We start from the raw sequence: 23,038 nt of genomic DNA on the forward strand, positions 1-23,038 counted from the left end.
TAAGGCTGTTCTTCAGTAGACTTATGTTCCTGTGTACATGAAACTAGATACACTGGTTTGAGTGTAGTAGTAGTAGTGTAGTAGGTTGTGGGTAACAGCAAGGTGTACACTGGTACAAACTGACACCCCCCCAGTGCCGGGGCAGGACCATTAATGCAGTCACCTGCTTTTACAACTCCTCCCCCCACCCCCCCACCTTCACAGGAAGCACCTGTGTGGGCATGTCAGAAAGAGGAAGTGAGGCGGGGGGCAAGGCAATCAACTCACAGGGGACACCCTGCCCCCCCCCCCCCTCCCACAGACACACAAACACCCATATCCCCTTTTTAAAACTTTGGACTTGTGAAGCTGAAACAGACTGTTCTACATGCTGAGCTCTCCTCCTGTAGCTGTCACTCACAGTGTCTTCAGGGTGGAGCCTCCCAAATGCACCCTGTCCCATGCACACGCTGTCCCAAACACACCCTGTCCCAAACACACCCCATCCCAAACACACCCTGTCCCAAACACACCCCATCCCAAACACACCCTGTCCCAAACACACCCTGTCCCAAACACACCCCATCCCAAACACACCCTGTCCCAAACACACCCCATCCCAAACACACCCCGTCCCCAGCGCACCCTGTCCCAAACACACACTGTCCCAAATGCACACCGTCCCAAACATACCCCATCCCAAACACACCCTGTCCCAAACGCACACCGTCCCAAACACACCCCATCCCAAACACAGTGTCCCCAACGCACACCGTCCCAAACACACCCCATCCCAAACACAGTGTCCCCAACGCACCCTGTCCCAAACACACCCCATCCCAAACACACTCTGTCCCCAACACACCCTGTCCCAAACACACCCCATCCCCAACACACCCTGTCCCCAACACACCCTGTCCCAAACACACTCTGTCCCAAACACACTCTGTCCCAAACACACACTCTGTCCCAAACACACCCCATCCCAAACACACTCTGTCCCAAACGCACACTCTGTCCCAAACACACCCCATCCCAACAGCACAGGGTCAGTGAGCCGTTTCCCATTCATGCACGGAAATACCCTCCTGAGTTCTGACTCACTGCTGCAGATTTCCCACAATGCACTCTGCTGCAGCGGCAGCTTTGGGGCATTAAGCGGCTGTGTTTGGTGGATAGGCCCTCTGCCCCCCCCCCCTCCCCCCCCAGCCGCACGGGCCAGTCAGGCCTCCCTCTCCCAGCTTTGATCCCTAGCTGCTGTGACATCACTCACTGGGCCCACAATGGACACTCTGTACCACGGCCGTGTAATAAATGCATGTGCACTGCAGTGTATGCCTGGCATTTATCCGGGGGGAGGGGGGGGGGTGCGGTCAGCGCGAAGGCTGGCCGGGAGCAGTTGGGACCACAGTGTCCCAGCCCCAGAGGGAAGGCCGCCAGCAGAGGCATGGGGGGGGATTCCTGGCCCCCACAGTCAATTTGGAGACCTAATCAACACCTTCCCTGGCTTCGAGATTATTTACCATGTTTATAAATACCCTGCCGGCCATTCCAGGGTCTTTGCACCCTGTGCAGCCTGTTTTACTCGCCGTGTGTAGCCTGGTTACCCTGGTTACCCACCGTGCGCGTGCCCTGGTTACCCACCGTGCGCGTGGCCTGGTTACCCTGGTTACCCACCGTGCGCGTGGCCTGGTTACCCTGGTTACCCACCGTGCATGTGGCCTGGTTACCCTGGTTACCCGCCGTGTGTGTGGCCTGGTTACCCTGGTTACCCGATGTATGTAGCCTGGTTACCCATGGTGTGTGTGGCCTGGTTACCCTGGTTACCCGATGTGTGTAGCCTGGTTATCCATGGCGTGTGTGGCCTGGTTACCCTGGTTACCCGATGTGTGTAGCCTGGTTATCCATGGTGTGTGTGGCCTGGTTACCCTGGTTACCCGATGTGTGTACCCTGGTTACCCGATGTGTGTAGCCTGGTTATCCATGGTGTGTGTGGCCTGGTTACCCTGGTTACCCGATGTGTGTAGCCTGATTATCCATGGTGTGTGTGTGGGCCTGGTTACCCTGGTTACCCGATGTGTGTAGCCTGGTTACCCTGGTTACCCGATGTGTGTAGCCTGGTTACCTGCCGTGTGTGTGGGCCTGGTTATTTTTAAAACACCGCCATTTCCAACTTTCACGTGCATTTTAACTAGAGACATGTATGTTTTTATATTATTTTTTTTGGTTTTGTTTCTATTATTATAGTAAATACAGGCTTATTCATTACTAGTATTGTTGTTCATGTGAAAGCAAGGCATACAGAATAGGAGGTTTTTTGTCTCATGATTTGTATTCATTGTTAGAAACAGCTCTAAGAGCTGCTGTTATTTGTAAGGAGAGTGGACAGGCCAAACTCCTCCTGTATTTCCCTCTTTATGCGAACGGGGGAAAGCAGAGAGGGGCTACAGACAGGCATGGGATTAGAGCTCAAAGCACCGTGGTGTGGGGGGGGAGTTCATACGTGTGGAGAACAGGCTGCCCTACGCACTGCACCACAAGGCCTCCCTAATCAACACTGTCATATTAATATTATTATTATTTTACAGGAACAGTTAATATTCAGAATGATTACGATCATTACATAATCCTGTGTGTAATATTATGGTGATATAAGAGTGTGCTGATGTACAGTGAATCTGGCCAGCTGTGGGGTGGGGGTGGGGGGGATCGGGCATGGTGGGGGGGTGGGGGGTGGTGGTTGCGGTGACAAAGCCCGAAAGTGTTTGGCGCTCGGCTGAAGCCACAAAGCGCGCTGTGTGTGGACTGTGCAGCTGAGCCGCTCTGTGGCCTGATCAGCGCTGTGCTGCAGCTCAATAGGAGCCCGGCCTCTTATTGTACCTCCTGCAACAATAAGAGCTTTTCTCTGGACAGCCCCCTGCACACAACATGCGTTTCAGCGGAGAGAAGAGTCCCCTCTCCACACCCTGTACGTCTCTCTCTCTCTCTGTCTCTCCTGCATGTGGTCTCTCCTGTACGTCTCTCTCTCTCTGTCTCTCCTGTACATCTCTCTCTCTCTGTCTGTCTCTCCTGCATGTGGTCTCTCCTGTACGTCTCTCTCTCTCTGTCTCTCCTGCATGTGGTCTCTCTCTCTGTCTCTCCTGCATGTGGTCTCTCCTGTACGTCTCTCTCTCTCTGTCTCTCCTGCATGTGGTCTCTCCTGTACGTCTCTCTCTCTCTGTCTGTCTCTCCTGTACGTCTCTCTCTCTCTCTGTCTCTCCTGTACGTCTCTCTCTCTCTGTCTCTCCTGCATGTGGTCTCTCCTGTACGTCTCTCTCTCTCTGTCTCTCCTGCATGTGGTCTCTCTCTCTGTCTCTCCTGAATGTGGTCTCTCCTATACATCTCTCTCTCTCTGTCTGTCTCTCCTGAATGTGGTCTCTCCTGTACGTCTCTCTCTCTCTGTCTCTCCTGTATGTGTAAGGGATGGGTTAATCGATTACTCATTGGATACGTGCCAACACAATCTGTTCTATGTGTTGAAACTAACCCTAACCCTAATTTATGTAAAAAAAAAAAAAAAAAATGTTTTAAGAAACAAATAATAGTGGATGTTTGTTAATCTAATATGAACACAATAAAGCAAATCTATTTCTTGAAATGCATGTCTGATCGCAGTTATGCAAGCGGAATAATGTGTGAGTGGCTGAGCACTATGCAGTTTGAATGCTGAAGGAAATTACCTGAGGAAAATTTACTTCCTCCATCAATTGTAATGCAAACATGTGTTTCAGAATATGTGTTTACATTGAAATTAAAATGGAAATGTTGTGTGTGTGTGTGTGTGTGTGTATAAGTGGCTGTGTGTGTGTGTGTGTGTGTATAACTGGCTGTGTGTGTGTGTGTGTAACTGGCTGTGTGTGTGTGAGTGAGAAAAGGGGAACTCTTGCAGTGGGAATCCCCTGCATGGGTTAGTTTTGGGGTGTTCCCTCTGAAAGGCCGCTCACATGAGTCTGTGAACCCAAACAGGGCCACATGATGCTCACATGACCTCCCCCCGCGTGCTCCCCCCCCCCTTTAGGGCTTACGCTCAGCCTCCCCACACGCAGCCCGAGGGGCGCTATATTAACCTCAGGGGACAGCACAGAGACTGGGGCGCTATATTAGCCTCAGGGGACAGCACAGAGACTGGGGCGGTGGCTACGATGTGGACTGAGGAGATCATGAGCATATCACCAGTTAAACGTGCAAAGTCATGGTGCAGCAGGTCCAGAATGTAAGCGTTTGATTGGCTGTGTGATTGTGTGCAGGCATTTGATGTGTCTGTGTGCATTATTGTGATGTGGTCTGATTGGCTGTGTATCTGTGTGTAAGTGTTTGATTGGCTGTGTGACTGTGTGTAAGTGTTTGATTGGCTGTGTGACTGTGTGTAAGCATCTGATTGGCTGTGTGACTGTAAGCATTTGATTGGCTGTGTGATTGTGTGCAGGCATTTGATTGGCTGTGTGATTATGTATAAGTGTTTGATTGGCTGTGTGATTGTGTGTGGGCATTTGATTGGCTGTGTATTGACTAGCTTTGATTGGTTGTGACGGTGTGGTTTCCCCCCCGCAGGGACGTCGGCCGTCGGGCTGGACTGCGCCCCGCTCGCAGCCCGCCCCCCACGCCCCCCCGCCATGGCCTCCCGGATCGGCCTGCGGTTGCAGCTGATGCGGGACCAGCTGCAGCAGGAGGAGCAGCGGGAACGGCGGCAGCAGCAGCAGCAGCAGCAGGCCGCAGCCCTGGGCTACATGCAGCACCGCATGCCGGGGCCCCCCACCCCCGCCATCAACGCCCCCCCACACTTTCAGGGGCCCATGCAGGTCCCCATGGAGGTGCTGAGGGTGAGTCTGTCTCTGTGTCTGTCTGTCTGCCTGCCTGTGTGTCTGTCTCTCTGTATGTCTCTCTGTCTGTCTGTCTGTATGTCTGTCTGTCTGCCTGTTAGCTCTGGCACGCACAGCATGTACATGCATGCTTGTGTGTCTGCCTGTTTATTTATACACATGAGAGTATGTGTGCATGTGTGTATGGGAGGAGGAGGTGTGTGTGTGTGTTGGGGGGGTATGTTGCGGAAATGCTTTAGGCAGATTTAAATTGAGCAACAACAGCCCCCCCCCCCCCCAGGAGCGACTGAAGCTGCAGGGGGAGTAAATCTGACCGGGGCAGTGGAGGGGGGGAGGCAGTGAGTGGGGGCAGGGCAGCGGTAGGTCCTAACAGGATGAATACACCCTGGCCATGCAGAGCTCAAATTAGGGAGCTCAGGCCCGCAATAATCCCCTCACACCCCCCCAGAAGCCACAGGAACAGACGGGAAGTGGAGCGCGTTTTGGAGGGAGAGAGCAGTGCACAGGGAGAGAGGGAGGGAGCGGTACACAGGGAGAGAGGGAGAGGGAGGGAGGGAGCCGTACACAGGGAGAGAGGGAGGGAGGGAGGGAGAGGGGTACACAGGGAGGGAGGGAGAGGGAGGGAGGGAGGGAGGGAGGGAGAGAGAGAGAGAGGGAGAAACCCGGCGCTCACACGCACGCCCTGCAGAGAGATAAAGAGGATTATTTATTTATTGTGAGCGGGTGACGTCTCTCAGGGGATTCCACAGATGCCTGTGAGGCTCTTATCAGCCCGGCAGGCGACTCTCTCAACACGATCAGCACCAGGGCGTGTCCCAACGTCACACCTGGCGCCCGCACACCCAAACCCCCGCAGACCTGGCGTCCGCACACCCAAACCCGCTCAGACCTGGCGTCCTCACCCTCACACCCCCCCAGACCTGGCGTCCTCACCCTCACACCCAAACCCCCAGACCTGGCGTCCCACCCTCACACCCCCAGACCTGGCGCCCGCGCACCCAAACCCCGCAGACCTGGCGCCCGCGCACCCAAACCCCCGCAGACCTGGCGCCCGCGCACCCAAACCCCCGCAGACCTGGCGCCCGCGCACCCAAACCCGCTCAGGCCTGGCGTCCTCACCCTCACACCCCCCCAGACCTGGCGTCCTCACCCTCACACCCAAACCCCCGCAGACCTGGCGTCCTCACCCTCACACCCCCAGACCTGGCGTCCTCACCCTCACACCCAAACCCGCTCAGACCTGGCATCCTCACCCTCACACCCCCAAACCTGGCGTCCTCACCCTCACACCCCCCAGTCCTGGCGTCCTCACCCTCACACCCAAACCCCGCAGACCTGGCATCCTCACCCTCACACCCAAACCCCCGCAGACCTGGCATCCTCACCCTCACACCCAAACCCCCGCAGACCTGGCATCCTCACCCTCACACCCCCCCAGACCTGGCGTCCTCACCCTCACACCCAAACCCGCTCAGACCTCAGTTTCTGGCGCAGCTGGCTTCGACGTTACCTCTAAAACCAAAATATATTTTGAGTTGTTAAAAATTGAGACCCTTAATTTTGCTTTACAGAGGTTCTTCAGGTTATCCGTGGTGCAGGGTTAAGTGTTATTTCTATTTCCTGTAGGTTTATATTTTTGTGATTCCATTGAAAATGTTTGAGGACAATGTGTTTATTCCACGGTTTGATAGTATTTAATATAATAAACCAAATTAAAAGTATATTGTGGCAAATTTAAAAAAATGTGTTTGTGGAAAGAAATCATTCAGATTTCAGAGATGGCTGCACTTGACTCAGCTGTGATTGGTTGTCCCAAATGAAGCAAATTTTATGATTGGTTGTCCCAGATGAAGCAGATTTTATGTGTGTATCAGGGCAGGTGGCTTTCCTGAGCCCTACTGATGGGGTCAACAGCAGAGGCTGAAGCAGTGCCTGTTTGTTCAGTTTCTGTGTTACCGCCAGTCAGGACAGCACAGGTAGCATGCACAGGTTACCTGCACAGGTAGCAGTTAGGGGTTCACATGCAGAAAGTACGTGCATGCCTTGCGATGTCACCTACACTCAAAAACAAACTTTTTGCCTAAATAGTTTCTTTGTGTTTCCTGCAGAGGACAGCCAAAAGATTCAGCGGGCACTGTGAACACTAAACACTAAAATTCCTTCCTTGTATAAAAACTGGAATAACAGTGGCGAGCGCAGCCTTGTGTGCTTGGCTGATAAAGCAGGGCGGAGCAGTGCTGTGTTAGGAGAACAGCGTGTAATCCACTCTGTGCTGGAGCAGATGTAGGGAACCAGATACAGTGTGTAATCCACTCTGTGCTGGAGCAGATGTAGGTAAGCAGATACAGTGTGGAGTCCACTCTGTGCTGGAGCAGATGTAGGGAACCAGATACAGCATGTAATCCACTCTGTGCTGGAGCAGATGTAGGGAACCAGATACAGCGTGTAATCCACTCTGTGCTGGAGCAGATGTAGGGAACCAGATACAGCGTGTAATCCACTCTGTGCTGGAGCAGATGTAGGTAAGCAGATACAGTGTGTAATCCACTCTGTGCTGGAGCAGATGTAGGTAAGCAGATACAGCGTGTAATCCACTCTGTGCTGGAGCAGATGTAGGTAAGCAGATACAGTGTGTAATCCACTCTGTGCTGGAGCAGATGTAGGTAAGCAGATACAGTGTGTAATCCACTTGTGCTGGAGCAGCATGTACGGTAACCAGACGTACAGTGTGGTAATCCACATCTGTGCTGGAGCAGATGTAGGGAACCAGATACAGCGTGTAATCCACTCTGTGCTGGAGCAGATGTAGGGAACCAGATACAGTGTGTAATCCACTCTGTGCTGGAGCAGATGTAGGGAACCAGATACAGCGTGTAATCCACTCTGTGCTGGAGCAGATGTAGGTAAGCAGATACAGTGTGTAATCCACTCTGTGCTGGAGCAGATGTAGGTAAGCAGATACAGTGTGTAATCCACTCTGTGCTGGAGCAGATGTAGGGAACCAGATACAGTGTGTAATCCACTCTGTGCTGGAGCAGATGTAGGTAAGCAGATACAGTGTGTAATCCACTCTGTGCTGGAGCAGATGTAGGTAAGCAGATACAGTGTGTAATCCACTCTGTGCTGGAGCAGATGTAGGGAACCAGATACAGTGTGTAATCCACTCTGTGCTGGAGCAGATGTAGGTAACCAGATACAGTGTGTAATCCACTCTGTGCTGGAGCAGATGTAGGGAACCAGATACAGCGTGTAATCCACTCTGTGCTGGAGCAGATGTAGGTAAGCAGATACAGTGTGGACTCCACTCTGTGCTGGAGCAGATGTAGGTAGAGACAGCGTCCAAAAGGCCTGCCGCGTGAATCAGAACACCGCAATTTCACCCTGAATAAGACAGTCTGCCAACCTGCACCCCTACCCCGCTACAACCCTCCCCCTGTACCCCCACTCTACTGCAATATACAGCACCCCCCCACTGCAATATACAGCACCCTCACCCACTGCACCCCTACCCCGCTACAACCCTCCCCCTGTACCCCCACTCTACTGCAATATACAGCACCCCCCACTGCAATATACAGCACCCCCACCCACTGCACCCCTACCCCGCTACAACCCTCCCCCTGTACCCCCACTCTACTGCAATATACAGCACCCCCACCCACTGTACCCCCACTCTACTGCAATATACAGCACCCCCACCCACTGCAATATACAGCACCCCCACTGCAATATACAGCACCCCACCCACTGAAATATACAGCACCCCCCACTGCAATATACAGCACCCCCCCACTGCAATATACAGCACCCCCACCCACTGCAATATACATCACCCCCACCCACTGCAATATACAGCACCCCCATCCACTGCAATATACAGCACCCCCACCCACTGCAATATACAGCACCCCCACTGCAATATACAGGACCCCCACCCCATCATACACAAGTGTGCGCGCATGCCTATACCAGCACACACACACACCTTCTATGCCAAAGAAACTAAATGAAAATAGGCACATATGGACAGCTTTCCAAGACCGTGTTTGAGGGTTAGAAGTCTTCAGAAGATTATTTTTGGGGGGGGGGGGGGGTGGCATTCTTGTAAAGAGTAAAAAAAATTCTCTTAATTCTTCCTGGCTTTGATGTGAAGGAATGAGGCCAATCTGGCATGACCTCTTACCCCAAAATCCAGCCCTCCCCCTGCCCCCACCCAGCCCCCCACCAGCCGGATTTAAACCCTGACGTTACACAAGCGCTTGGGTCCGTGCCTGGAACGGGGGCAGGGGCTCACATGGGGGGGGGTGACTGGCAGACAGCGTGTGCTCTATCCAGGACATCCTGTACGGTGACAGTCCCTCACAACCTGGCAGGACATAGCGGTCCGGCGGCCCGGGAGGGGGGCGGAGGGGGTTATAAATCAAACCTAAAAACGCTGCGACCTGCCTGCAGCACTGATCAGCATGCGCAGTGCTCCCCCGGGTTCCACCAAACACACTCACCCCCTCCAAGGACAAAAGCCATTCAGTAAACCCCCCTCAATCAGAGGACACTTTCATCTCCTCAAGTGGGAGCTTTTTTAAAGCACTCTGTTGCCCATAGTAGCAGTCATTATTCAGAAATATTGGACCATAGAATGCCTGAAGTGGCCAATCAGAATGGAGCATTCCACAAAGCCGTGTAATAAATAAATCTAATTCTCTACCCCCCCCCCTCCCCCACACAGGTACAGACGCACCTGGAGAACCCGACAGACTACCACATCCGCCAGTCCCAGCGGCAGCAGCTGAAGGAGTACCTGTCAGCCACCTACACCAGCAAGCAGGCAACACAGCCTCGCCCCCCCCGCCCCCCCCGCCGCCCACAGCCCCGCCCCCTCTGCCCTCGCCCCACATCCGCGCCGAGCAGCTCATGGGCTCCTCGGGAAACAGCACCCCCAACAGCCCCATGGCCCTGCTGGACATCGGCAACGGGGCCCGCGAGAACGAGGTACGACCCCCCCGCCCCCAAACCCCCGCCCCACCCCACCCCCCCTCCCTGAGGTATTTCTGTCTGCAAAAATCCGCTTGTCTTCCCATAATCCCCCAGAACAAGCTGCCTGCTGTGAGATGCTAACCTGAAGGAAAAATGTTCATATGGGTCTAAAAATAATTTTTAAAAATCTCCTTAGGGTCAAATTTATGTTGGCCTCTGAATCGCATTTCTGACTGAACAATCATTACCAATGTGTGAACACACTGAGGTTCTGTTAGGCATAGCCACAGACACAGAAGCAGGAATCTAAACGGTTTCCATTACATGAGAATAAAAACTTTTACTGACAGTCTGTAGCATCCATTTAGATGGACTAAACATGCCAGTGCAATCCAGCGGTATAAAAAATAATGAAATGACAATGTCTTAAAAAGGGGGACAGCTAACCAAAGTGAAGTCATCACTGTAAGAAAATCCAAGTTTAAATATATTCCAAAAAGCAAAAAAAGAATGTTCATTAAAAGCTTTTCTTGGCACAGTATTAGCTTCTAAATGAGGTGTTTGGCTGTAACAGGTACGCTTATCCGTGGCTGACATTACTGTCACTATAAACAGAAAACACACCGACCGACAAGGAAGTATATTCTCAGAACATTAATGCAACAGTGCGGCAGCTAATTGTGATGTCACAATGTTAGCTCAGCGTTATGCAAACGTTCCGGTCGGCGTTCCGGGCTGGCGTTCCGGAGGGAATTCCAGTCCTGGTTCCGCTCACAGCTCTCTCAGCTGCGCAGACCTCAGCGCAGGTATCTAAGACTCGATCGCACACAAAGGTCGCGGCGCAAACTCCGCCTTCACTGTGGTTTAACTGCCCCATTACAGCCGGGCCAGTGTAACTGCCCCATTACAGCCGGGCCAGTGTAACTGCCCCATTACAGCCGGGCCAGTGTAACTGCCCCATTACAGCCGGGGTCAGTGTAACTGCCCCATTACAGCCGGGCCAGTGTAACTGCCCCATTACAGCCGGGCCAGTGTAACTGCCCCATAGCGGCAGTGAACTGCCATACGCGGGCGAGTGTAACTGCCCCATTACAGCCGGGCGAGTGTAACTGCCCCATTACAGCCGGGAGTGTAACTGCCCCATTACAGCCGGGCGAGTTGTGTAACTGCCCATTAAGCGGGCCAGTGTAACTGCCCCATTACAGCCGGGGCGAGTGTAACTGCCCCATTACAGCCGGGGCGAGTGTAACTGCCCCATTACAGCCGGGGCGAGTGTAACTGCCCCATTACAGCCGGGGCCAGTGTAACTGCCCCATTACAGCCGGGGTGAGTGTAACTGCCCCATTACAGCCGGGGCCAGTGTAACTGCCCCATTACAGCCGGGGCCAGTGTAACTGCCCCATTACAGCCGGGGCCAGTGTAACTGCCCCATTACAGCCGGGCCAGTGTAACTGCCCCATTACAGCCGGGGCCAGTGTAACTGCCCCATTACAGCCGGGGTGAGTGTAACTGCCCCATTACAGCCGGGCCAGTGTAACTGCCCCATTACAGCCGGGGTGAGTGTAACTGCCCCATTACAGCCGGGGCCAGTGTAATTAGGGTTTAAAGAGTGACAGGGCAGCAGCGTGTAGTTAAAGCTCCTGCGCGGGGCAGACTTTGGTCCCGTCGGCGTTCCCGTCGGCGTTCCCGCTGGCGTTCCCGCCCGGCTCTCTGCCTGCAGCCGGCTGCATGGTGGCCCAGCTGAGGCGCTAAGCTCTGCAGGCTGAGCGGTAAATTAACAGGTCACCACAAACTCCAGAGTTTCCCAAGTACCATCTCTGTCAGCAGGCCGCTGAAAGTCTCCCATTCACTGTAACTGAATATCTGCTTTCCTATTGGGAGATCAGGAGCCAATAGAGGCACTAACTGTAATTCTACTTTTTTTGTGCAGTGTCTTATGTTTTGTCTCCTTGCGACAGTGCACTTACTAAACATATAAATGATTTCTCCCCCCCCCCCACCACATCAAGATGGATGACGTCATCGATGACATCATCAGTTTGCAGTCCAGCTACGACGACGTGCAGGGGTACATTGACCCCATGGTTCAGATGCCAAACACAGTGAGTGACCCCGTCAGCGGCGTGCGCGTCCCGCAGTGTGGGGTGTGCCGTGCGCCAGGCGCTGGAAAAGCAGAATGAAAGGCCTCCTTCATGCCCCCGGCGCGCGGCTATTTTGGTGTAATTGTGAGACCTTCCTGTTGTGCAAGAGGCCACATGTGACCGAGCCGGGCCGGGCCAAGTTATCTCTCATTTGACGTTTTTCTCTTTTTTAAACGCTTCTGACAAGTAGGATCTTTGTCCCGCTTCCCCGCAGCGCTCTTAGAAAGCAGCCGTTTCTCACACCAGAGCTGAGCAACGGCACATGGGCGGTTTGTTTATTAAGTCGTGCGGTTTTTTGGGGGGTTTTTTTTTTTGGAGCTGATTTTATTTGAGATGCAGACGGGTGAAAAGCAGCTTGCAGCCGCTTCACGCGCAGAGGCTGCTGGGTAACCTCTGATCCGCACTGAAATGAGCAGCAGCGCTCAGCCAATATCCGCAGGAAGCCTGCCCCCCTCGCTAAGTGTTTAAGTGCTTTATACCACTGGCACAAGATTCTGCGGTAAAAAGCCAGCGAGAGAGAGAGAGAGAGAGAGGGCCCTGCAAGGTCTGCGGAGAGATGAGAGACATCTCGGGACGGAATGCCGCTGAGGAATGCCCCCCCCATCCGCCCCCCCCAGTCTGTGAAGCGAACCCGAGTACTTTGATCTGTAGTTATTTACGGCCTCCGATCAAATTAACAATTAAGCTCCATCCAGTTAGAGTTCAACCTGTTTACAGGGCACTTCTGAAGGAGAATCGCGGAGGAAAAAACAGGTTGAAAGTCTACAGGGGGGAAAGTTCACCTTTTTCTGCCTGGGGCAGTTAGAGGAGAGTTTAGGAGCATCAGGGGAGAGTCCTGGGGAGGGAGAGGACCGAGTCGCGCAGGGAGGCCCGTCCACATCGCGGGGACAGTCTGAGGCAAAATGAAAGAGACGGGAAAGACCTTCGCCATCCTCGAGGTTCTGGACGGGGAGCCGATCCAGCTGGTAAGCAGAGCAGGGGTTTTAACTCAGCCAGTGCGTGGAGAGGAGGCTCCTCAGCAAAACCCAACACAGGCTGGAGAATGCCGTTCCTTTCAGAGAGACAACACACGGCCCTCTTCAGTGACTGAGAGATTGAATTTAACTGGAATGTTTTTTACTCCCAAATGCTGAAACTCACTGCAGCAGATATTTGTACTAAGCCTGAAGGTTGCTGGAAACCTTTTCTCCTGCTCGAGTCGCATGTTTGCCCCGATGTGACAGGGCTCAGCTTTGTCTGGGGCTATTGAATTGGCAAGGACAGGTTTCCAAACAGCGAGATGTCAGAGTTCTCTTTGTTGACTGCTTTAGAGCACTGCTGCAGAATAGAGCAGGTTAGGACTCCCATCTCCCAGGTCCACACCAGATTACATCCACCAGATGTTTGTTTTCTTTACATTGTGCAGTTTCTATGCAGCGGTGTGTGAGCGAGTTATCCAGAGATTCTGTGGATAACTGGTTATTGATTAGCCCTCCTGTGTCTCATTGTCGCTAACCCCAGTGTGGTGGTAGGGGTGTGTGGTGTTTGTGTGCTAATGTGTGTGTGGTGTGTGTGTCGTGTTGTTGTGTGGTTGGTGTGTGTGCGTGCATGTGTGTGTGGCGTGTGGTGTGGTTGTGGCGTGCGTGCGTCGTGTGGTGCGTGTGCGTGGCTGTGGTGTGTGGGTGTGCGGCGGCTGGTGTGTGTGCGTGTGTGTGTGTGTGTCTGTGTGTGTGTGTGTGTGTGTGTGTGTGTGTGTGCGTGCGTGCATGTGTGTGTGTGTCTGTGTCTGTGTGTCTTTGGGAACTGACAGGTTTGCTTAAACAGAGCTATGTGTTTTCAGCTATATGCTTTCTGAAATGACCCTCGATTACACTCTGGAATTTTCTCTGCGTTGGCTACTGTTGCACTTTTTTTAATTAACTAAGTTAATAATTACTCCATGAATGAAGCTAGTGTTCGTCCCCAGATGGAGATTTTGAAAGGACTTATTCTTACTCTGTGCTGCTTTTTCCTCCCTTAACTTTATGGCCAAACTGACGGAAGCAAGTCTTCAATTTGTCCAGACGCTCACTTATCAGTTCAAATCAAGTGGTCCGTTAAATGAATTTTTTTTTTTTTACTGTTGGAAGGAAATAAAGGATGTAATTATCGTGTCTCGTTTATCTCAGAGTAAAGGACGATGCACTCTTGTGTTGACTCTTAGCTGTCCTGCTTACCTGTGTGTGTTACCTGCAGAGGTGTCAGAGCGAACGTCCCCGTGAACCCTTTAAATATCCTTTAAATCCTTTCAGGGCTCGTCATACGAGAAAGAGAAAGAGGTGCAGATCTGTGAGCGCTGAGCTCAGTGTTTGTTTGTTTCTCTTCAGTAGTCCGTGCGATAAGCTATCTGCACTTATCTGCCAGAGCTCATTTGTGGAGAAAAAAGATCTGTGGACAATTATAGTGACGCGTTTAGGACAGAATAAAGGCTATAGGAGGAATAAAACAATAAAACGATAAGAGATGAGCTGATAGTGCTCAGTTTCCCCTCCTGAGGCGTCTTATCAGCACACTATCGGCAGGCTATCGCTGTTTTACGGCTCTGCCCAAGATGCAAACTCAGGCGCGCTTCTGCAGCTCAGCTTCTGAACACGCTCGTCTGCCAGGGAGACAAAGAGCACACCGCAGCGTCGTTAATCCTGCTCTCACGCCGTTCTCTCAGAGACGGATTCCTGCGTCAAGGCCAGCCGGGGTTGTTGTGAGAGTAAGAAACTGGAAAATCACTAACAGGGCCGCACGTCCAGTACCAAAGCGTTGAGTGGACAGGGGCCAACGGCTGGCTTCCTCCAGCTACAGACTCTGGGCTGAAGCTTAAAATGTGACAGCTTTTTATCTACAGGACACACAACACCAAACGCCAAATAGTATTACCAGTGAACTCAAGATCATTTCTAGGGGACAGTCCCATTCCTTGATTCTTTCAAATATTGCCTTTTAGGCTGTTCAGTGGTGTACCTGTGTTCTGAGGCTGTTCTGTGGTGTACCTGTGTTCTGAGGCTGTTCTGTGGTGTACCTGTGTTCTGAGGCTGTTCTGTGGTGTACCTGTGTTCTGAGGCTGTTCTGTGGTGTACCTGTGTTCTGACACTGTCTGTGAGGTCTGTGTTGAGCTGTCTGGTGTACCTGTGTTCTGAGGCTGTTCTGTGATGTACCTGTGTTCTGAGGCTGTTCTGTGAGGTACCTGTGTTCTGAGGCTGTTCTGTGGTGTACCTGTGTTCTGAGGCTGTTCTGTGGTGTACCTGTGTTCTGAGACTGTTCTGTGAGGTACCTGTGTTCTGAGGCTGTTCTGTGGTGTACCTGTGTTCTGAGGCTGTTCTGTGAGGTACCTGTGTTCTGACACTGTTCTCTGATGTACCTGTGTACCTGTGTAGCTGCCCTTGTCCAGCAGTCACATGGATGTCTACACCACGCCCGGAATGCCTGGAGCCGGCATCGCCATGACCAGCAACTCCTGCCCCGCCAACCTCGCCATCAAGAAGGAGCTGTCGGGTAGGAACCCCACCGCACCCTTACCCCTCCCTAATCTCTCTTAACATGCCTGTAAATGCAGCCCTGGCTCACTCACATGTAAATAATCACTCACCGTAACACGCTGGGGGTTCTCCACTGTCCTGGTCAAAATCCCACACCGGCTCTCTCAATCTGGCAACCTAAGCATCCCGTGTGTAATTGGCTGAATAACTCACCCAATGTGGCAACCTAACCTACTCATGTTTAATTGGCTGAATTACTCTCACAATCTGGCAATGCAACTATCCCATGTTTAATTGGCTGAATAGAATGTCTCCCAATATGGCAACCTAACCAACCCATGTTTAACTGGCTGAAGAACTCTCTCAATCTGGCAACGTAACCAACCCATGTTTAACTGGCTAAAGAACTCTCTCAATCTGGCAACGTAACCAACCCATGTTTAACTGGCGTAGGATCCACCACCGGAACCCAAGCCAAGCTGGAGCTAACTGAGCTGAGCGTGCTGCTCCACTGCTGTAGCCACAACATTTAAATGTATAAATCGCGCATAATGTACGAGAACCTTTGAAGACGAGAGATAATTGACGTCCTGGTCTTTCAGTCGGAGCGAGAAAGAGTCTATCACAAGGAGGCAGCTGAATTACCTCGGAATACTCCCCTATTTCTGAAAAAATAGTTTTTTAGGATTTGCACGTCCGTGTGTGCGGGTGTGTGTACTACATATGTGACAAGGTATTTAATACAAAGTCCCCTTTATATAGTTAGTTACCGTGTAGAGTACCGTGTATATAGTTAGTTACCGTGTTGAGTCCTTATGCAAAGATAATCGCTTGAATGTCTCTCATAAGCATGCAGGTGCTTTAACAGGCAGCGTGCGTGAGCTGTGCAGATCACTGCAGATAATGAAATCATAACTTATGTATCATATTCAGCATGATGCTTGTGATAATATTTTGGCTCAAAGTAAAGTTTAAAAACCCTGTAAATGCCCTTTAAAGTCACAGGGGCATGTGGGGTTGAGTTCTTTACAGCAGGTTCCCTGGGTCATTGCTGTTCATCTGCCTGATGCTTTTATTCTTTCATTTTCATGAAGCTATATATTTACTGAATCATGCCAACTACCTCGTTCAGCTTTATGTTTCCACTGTGAACTATGAGACCTGCAGAACTCACTTTATTATCCTGGTTATTTAACGACTGCAAACCGACCTGTCAGGTGGGGCATGGTTTCAGCAGGTCTGAACTCCTACTTTCCACGGAATGTCCATATATCTGCAGTACAGACAGGGATTATAGATCTGCAGTACAGACAGATCTTATATCTGCTTTTTGTTTTTGTCAAGATGCAGAAGCACGAGCAATGGCCAAGGAGAGACAGAAGAAGGACAACCACAACCTGAGTGAGTTTTTATTTAATTTTACCCCCCCCTGCTATACCCCCCTGCTGTATCACCCCTGCACCCTGCGATTGAGCTGTACCCCTCTGTGCCCCCCTGCATGACCCGCTCCCCTACTCTCCGCCGCCCTACGCTGGCACATTCAGCTGAAGTCCTGCAGCCTGCTGGTGTATCTTTAACCAGGAGAGTTCTGCTGGGGTGGCATTAAAATGTAATTGCCTGTAAGTAAGGGGGGGGGGGGGGGTGAGGGGGGAAGGGTTGCCGTACTCAGGAATGTCATCGCTTTATACAGCTGTAAGTTTCTGCCAACCAGATCGCTTGTCCTGCAGTTACAGGGTAAAAACTAAAGGGGGAGCTCACGCTGCACTCTTATGTTAAAAGTGACACAAAGGTTGATATCTAGTTGATGGATAGTTGAGGACGCTTTGTAGAAGACAAAGTTTTCTTGTGTCATTTAACAGATGGCACACTAATGTGGTTGAAAGAGCGCTTCCAGGAGAACAGAACTAAGGGAATACCGGGCTGGGAGAATGCAGGTTGGCGTTAGCAAGCTCCTGCAAGACTGGCCATGTGCCGTTTGCTAACTGCTGTCCAACTAAAACACTCCCTGGGGTTGGTGTTTAACACGCATTAGGCGCACTGTTTCCCTCCCCCACAACAGCAGGCACTAACAGCTGCTTCATTCTGCTCTCTGCTCATCTGCAGTTGAAAGGAGGAGGAGATTCAACATCAATGACCGCATCAAAGAGCTGGGAACCATGATCCCCAAAACCAACGACCTGTAAGTCACACTTTCACTTCCTGGTAAAAACAAAAAAAATAGAAAGTTATTTTCAGTCATGTCTGCCCCCACCCTTTTCCTGTCATGTTTCACGTTTGATTTTGGAACTGCTGTATTTTTCCGATTTTCAACCTCACTTCCTAGCTGAAAAGTTGCAATATCTATGAGAACAACGGGTTCACTCCTGAAGAAGAACCAACAGAGTAAACTCAAACTCACTCCCTCTAGTCAGTGGCCTGAACCCCAGGGGCTGCACCTGACCTGTGGTTTCATACAGTCTGTATGTAAATGACTGCACAGCCGTGAAGCCAGCACACAGTTTGCTGAGCGTGCTGAACACTGGGGCAGTATAAACTCGCGGGGTGCTTTCGGGGGGCCCTGATGCCCCGTTACGCTGGGCAGTGGGGTCCCGGACGTTTAGGAGCGAAGCTAAAGAACTGAAATCCAAGGTCAGGGTCGCCTGAGGACAGGGACGGGTGGCCTAATGAAGCATAATGAGCGTCAGCGGGATCCAGGGAGAGCGGAGGTGTGGCCTGGGGGTCAAACAGCCACGTAGGTGCTCGAGTGTGAAACTCAAACAATGCTCTGAACGCCAAGACCGGAAACTTCCGGAAGCTGAGTCGCTTTAGGGCAGACGGGGTCAATTTGGAGGCGTTTTATATGTTCACACTAGGAAGCGTTTTATATGTTCACACTAGGAAGCGTTTTATATGTTCACACTAGGAAGCGTTTTATATGTTCACACTAGGAAGCGTTTTATATGTTCCCACTAGGAAGCGTTTTATATGTTCACACTAGGAAGCGTTTTATATGTTCACACTAGGAAGCGTTTTATATGTTCACACTAGGAAGCGTTTTATATGTTCACACTAGGAAGCGTTTATATGTTCCCACTAGGAAGCGTTTTATATGTTCACACTAGGAAGCGTTTTATATGTTCACACTAGGAAGCGTTTTATATGTTCACACTAGGAAGCGTTTTATATGTTCACACTAGGAAGCGTTTTATATGTTCACACTAGGAAGCGTTTATATGTTCCCACTAGGAAGCGTTTTATATGTTCACACTAGGAAGCGTTTTATATGTTCACACTAGGAAGCGTTTTATATGTTCACACTAGGAAGCGTTTTATATGTTCACACTAGGAAGCGTTTTATATGTTCACACTAGGAAGCGTTTTATATGTTCACACTAGGAAGCGTTTTATATGTTCACACTAGGAAGCGTTTTATATGCTCACACTAGGAAGCGTTTTATATGTTCACACTAGGAAGCGTTTTATATGTTCACACTAGGAAGCGTTTTATATGTTCACACTAGGAAGCGTTTTATATGTTCACACTAGGAAGCGTTTTATATGTTCACACTAGGAAGCGTTTTATATGTTCACACTAGGAAGCGTTTTATATGTTCACACTAGGAAGCGTTTTATATGTTCACACTAGGAAGCGTTTTATATGTTCACACTAGGAAGCGTTTTATATGTTCACACTAGGAAGCGTTTTATATGTTCACACTAGGAAGCGTTTTATATGTTCACACTAGGAAGCGTTTTATATGTTCACACTAGGAAGCGTTTTATATGTTCACACTAGGAAGCGTTTTATATGTTCCCACTAGGAAGCGTTTTATATGTTCACACTAGGAAGCGTTTTATATGTTCACACTAGGAAGCGTTTTATACGTTCCCACTAGGAAGCGTTTTATACGTTCCCACTAGGAAGCGTTTTATATGTTCCCACTAGGAAGCGTTTTATATGTTCACACTAGGAAGCGTTTTATATGTTCCCACTAGGAAGCGTTTTATACGTTCACACTAGGAAGCGTTTTATACGTTCCCACTAGGAAGCGTTTTATACGTTCCCACTAGGAAGCGTTTTATACGTTCCCACTAGGAAGCGTTTTATACGTTCCCACTAGGAAGCGTTTTATATGTTCACACTAGGAAGCGTTTTATACGTTCACACTAGGAAGCGTTTTATACGTTCACACTAGGAAGCTTTTTATACGTTCACACTAGGAAGCGTTTTATACGTTCACACTAGGAAGCGTTTTATACGTTCACACTAGGAAGCGTTTTATATGCTCCCACTAGGAAGCGTTTTATATGTTCCCACTAGGAAGCGTTTTATATGTTCCCACTAGGAAGCGTTTTATATGTTCCCACTAGGAAGCGTTTTATATGTTCCCACTAGGAAGCGTTTTATATGTTCACACTAGGAAGCGTTTTATATGTTCACACTAGGAAGCGTTTTATATGTTCACACTAGGAAGCGTTTTATATGTTCACACTAGGAAGCGTTTTATATGTTCCCACTAGGAAGCGTTTTATATGTTCACACTAGGAAGCGTTTTATATGTTCACACTAGGAAGCGTTTATATGTTCACACTAGGAAGCGTTTTATATGTTCACACTAGGAAGCGTTTTATATGTTCACACTAGGAAGCGTTTTATATGTTCACACTAGGAAGCGTTTTATATGTTCACACTAGGAAGCGTTTTTATATGTTCCCACTAGGAAGCGTTTTTATATGTTCACACTAGGAAGTGTTTTATATGTTCACACTAGGAAGCGTTTTATATGTTCACACTAGGAAGCGTTTTATATGTCACACTAGGAAGCGTTTTATATGCTCACACTAGGAAGCGTTTTATATGTTCACACTAGGAAGCGTTTTATATGTTCACACTAGGAAGCGTTTTATATGTTCACACTAGGAAGTGTTTTATATGTTCACACTAGGAAGCGTTTTATATGTTCCCACTAGGAAGCGTTTTATATGCTCACACTAGGAAGCGTTTTATATGCTCACACTAGGAAGCGTTTTATATGTTCACACTAGGAAGCGTTTTATATGTTCCCACTAGGAAGCGTTTTATATGTTCACACTAGGAAGCGTTTTATATGTTCACACTAGGAAGCGTTTTATATGTTCACACTAGGAAGCGTTTTATATGTTCACACTAGGAAGCGTTTTATATGTTCACACTAGGAAGCGTTTTATATGCTCACACTAGGAAGCGTTTATATGTTCACACTAGGAAGCGTTTTATATGTTCACACTAGGAAGCGTTTTATATGTTCACACTAGGAAGCGTTTTATATGTTCACACTAGGAAGCGTTTTATATGTTCCCACTAGGAAGCGTTTTATATGTTCACACTAGGAAGCGTTTTATATGTTCCCACTAGGAAGCGTTTTATATGTTCCCACTAGGAAGCGTTTTATATGTTCACACTAGGAAGCGTTTTATATGTTCCCACTAGGAAGCGTTTTATATGTTCACACTAGGAAGCGTTTTATATGTTCACACTAGGAAGCGTTTTATATGTTCACACTAGGAAGCGTTTTCACCCTGTTTTGCTCTAAGTGTTCCTGTGGTCGTGCTAGCTCAAGGAATGCTGCGTCTTTGGAATGCAGGACATGCATTCTGATAAAAAAAACTAGACTCACAATAATAGCACAATAAATGTATGCCTTTTTTTATTATTACTTACAAGCAAGGTTTTATTGTTACCCTTAGAGCTCAGAGCAGGCATGGCAAGCCAGACAGAGAAAACTGACTCCACCTCCACTATCTCCTCAACTCCTCCCCATCACTCCCTCGACTCCTCCCCCTCTCCCTGACTTCTCCCCCGGCCCCCCCCCCCCTCAGGGACGTGCGCTGGAACAAAGGCACGATCCTGCGGGCCTCGGTGGAGTACATTAAGCGCATGCAGCGGGACATGCAGCGCACCCGCGAGGTGGAGAACAACTTCAAGCGCATGGAGATGGCCAACAAGCAGCTGTGGCTCCGCATCCAGGTACCCGGGCGTCGCCTAGCAACGCAGCATCCTGCTGCTGTCCCTGCCGCTCTGCTGCGCCCCACCCGAGAGCCAGCATCCTCCAGTACACCAACATTTAAACATTTAAACCTCAGACAGTCCTCTCCACAGCGACCGATTACACTCTCTGCATTCAGGCCGTTTATACAGGGGGATAAATATGCAGGAATTCTGGGAATCCAGCCTGCCGCGTCAGAGCTGCAGCACATTCCCAAACCGCCACACCACACAGCCACCCATATCACGCACTGCAGGAGGAGAAGATAGGGGGCGCTGTACCCTCAAAAACAAGCCCAACCTACTGTGGTGGGAACAGGCCAGTCACACACCTTTACCTGTCCAGGTGCACACCTGTACAGACACACAAGTACATGAACATGCATTAAAGTAAGAACCTTGAAATGCCACTCTAGATTTTCCCTGTTCTCCAGCGTAGAAGCATATTATTTTACAGCTATGTGCTTTGTCCCCAGGAGCTGGAGATGCAGGCTCGACTCCACGGCCTTCCTAGTAACTCGCCTTCAGTCCTGAGCAGCCCGGAGGAGCAGGCGGGGGGGGATCTGCGGCCCCCCCACCCCGGCCACCCAACCCACGCCCCCCACCCCGGCCGGCAGCCCCTGCAGTACCCCACCGTGGGGAGCTCCCAGCACTTTGACTTTGCTCAGTCGCTGGACCTGTGCGACGGGGGGCCCCTGTACACTGACCCCCTGACCCAGCTGAGCGAGCTGTCGGCCCTGGGGGGCCCCGGGAAGAAGGGGGCTGATTTGGGGTTCATGCTGATGGAGGAGGCCCTGTCCCCACTCGGGGGGGACCCCCTGCTCTCCGCCATGTCCCCCCAGGAGTCCGTGGACAGCAGCCGACGTAGCAGCTTCAGCATCGAGGACTCAGACATACTGTGACCTCATACTTACACATACATATACATGTACATATACACACTCATATACGCATACACACACTCAGACATACTGTGACCTCATACTTACACATACATATACATGTACATATACACACTCATATACGCATACACACACTCAGACATACTGTGACCTCATACTTACACATACATATACATGTACATATACACACTCATATACGCATACACACACTCAGACATACTGTGACCTCATACTTACACATACATATACATGTACATATACACACTCATATATGCATACACACACTCAGACATACTGTGACCTCATACTTACACATACATATACATGTACATTTACACACTCATATACACATACACACACTCAGATATACTGTGACCTCATACTTACACATACACATATACACACACACACACACACACACACACATACATGTACACCCACTCAGATATACTGTGACCTCACACTCATATACACACTCAGAAACACACACACTCATACTGTATACATATACACACACTCAGATATACTGTGACCTCATACTCATTTACGTATACACATATACACTCACACTCATATACATATACATACACACACATACGTATATACATACACATACGTATACTCACACACACACACACTCGCACAAGCATGCGGTTGCTGCCCTCACAAACGTCATCACTGCAGGGTTCCT

General features: G+C 50.1%; 1 protein-coding gene and 1 long non-coding RNA gene across 2 annotated transcripts in view; one reads left to right on the forward strand and one right to left on the reverse strand.

The window, feature by feature from the left end:
- tfeb (transcription factor EB) overlaps positions 1–22,462 on the forward strand; it is a 37,554-nt gene extending 15,092 nt beyond the window's left edge. The window contains 9 exon segments of the mRNA XM_064306038.1: positions 4,570–4,838; positions 9,565–9,661; positions 9,664–9,827; positions 11,822–11,914; positions 15,340–15,457; positions 16,786–16,842; positions 17,545–17,620; positions 21,280–21,427; positions 21,922–22,462. Of these exon segments, the coding sequence (XP_064162108.1) occupies positions 4,632–4,838; positions 9,565–9,661; positions 9,664–9,827; positions 11,822–11,914; positions 15,340–15,457; positions 16,786–16,842; positions 17,545–17,620; positions 21,280–21,427; positions 21,922–22,347 (1,386 nt within the window). The 5' untranslated portion in view covers positions 4,570–4,631 and the 3' untranslated portion in view covers positions 22,348–22,462.
- A 66-nt stretch (positions 22,463–22,528) lies between these two features.
- Positions 22,529–22,757, reverse strand: LOC135238266 (uncharacterized). The gene is made up of 2 exons (XR_010325084.1): positions 22,684–22,757; positions 22,529–22,648 (listed from the first exon to the last, which is right to left on the reverse strand). It is a non-coding gene; the product is annotated as an uncharacterized LOC135238266 (long non-coding RNA).
- Between the last annotated feature and the right edge of the window lie 281 nt (positions 22,758–23,038).

Source organism: Anguilla rostrata, chromosome 13 (genome assembly GCF_018555375.3).
Source record: "Anguilla rostrata isolate EN2019 chromosome 13, ASM1855537v3, whole genome shotgun sequence".
Classification (NCBI taxonomy): domain Eukaryota; kingdom Metazoa; phylum Chordata; class Actinopteri; order Anguilliformes; family Anguillidae; genus Anguilla; species Anguilla rostrata.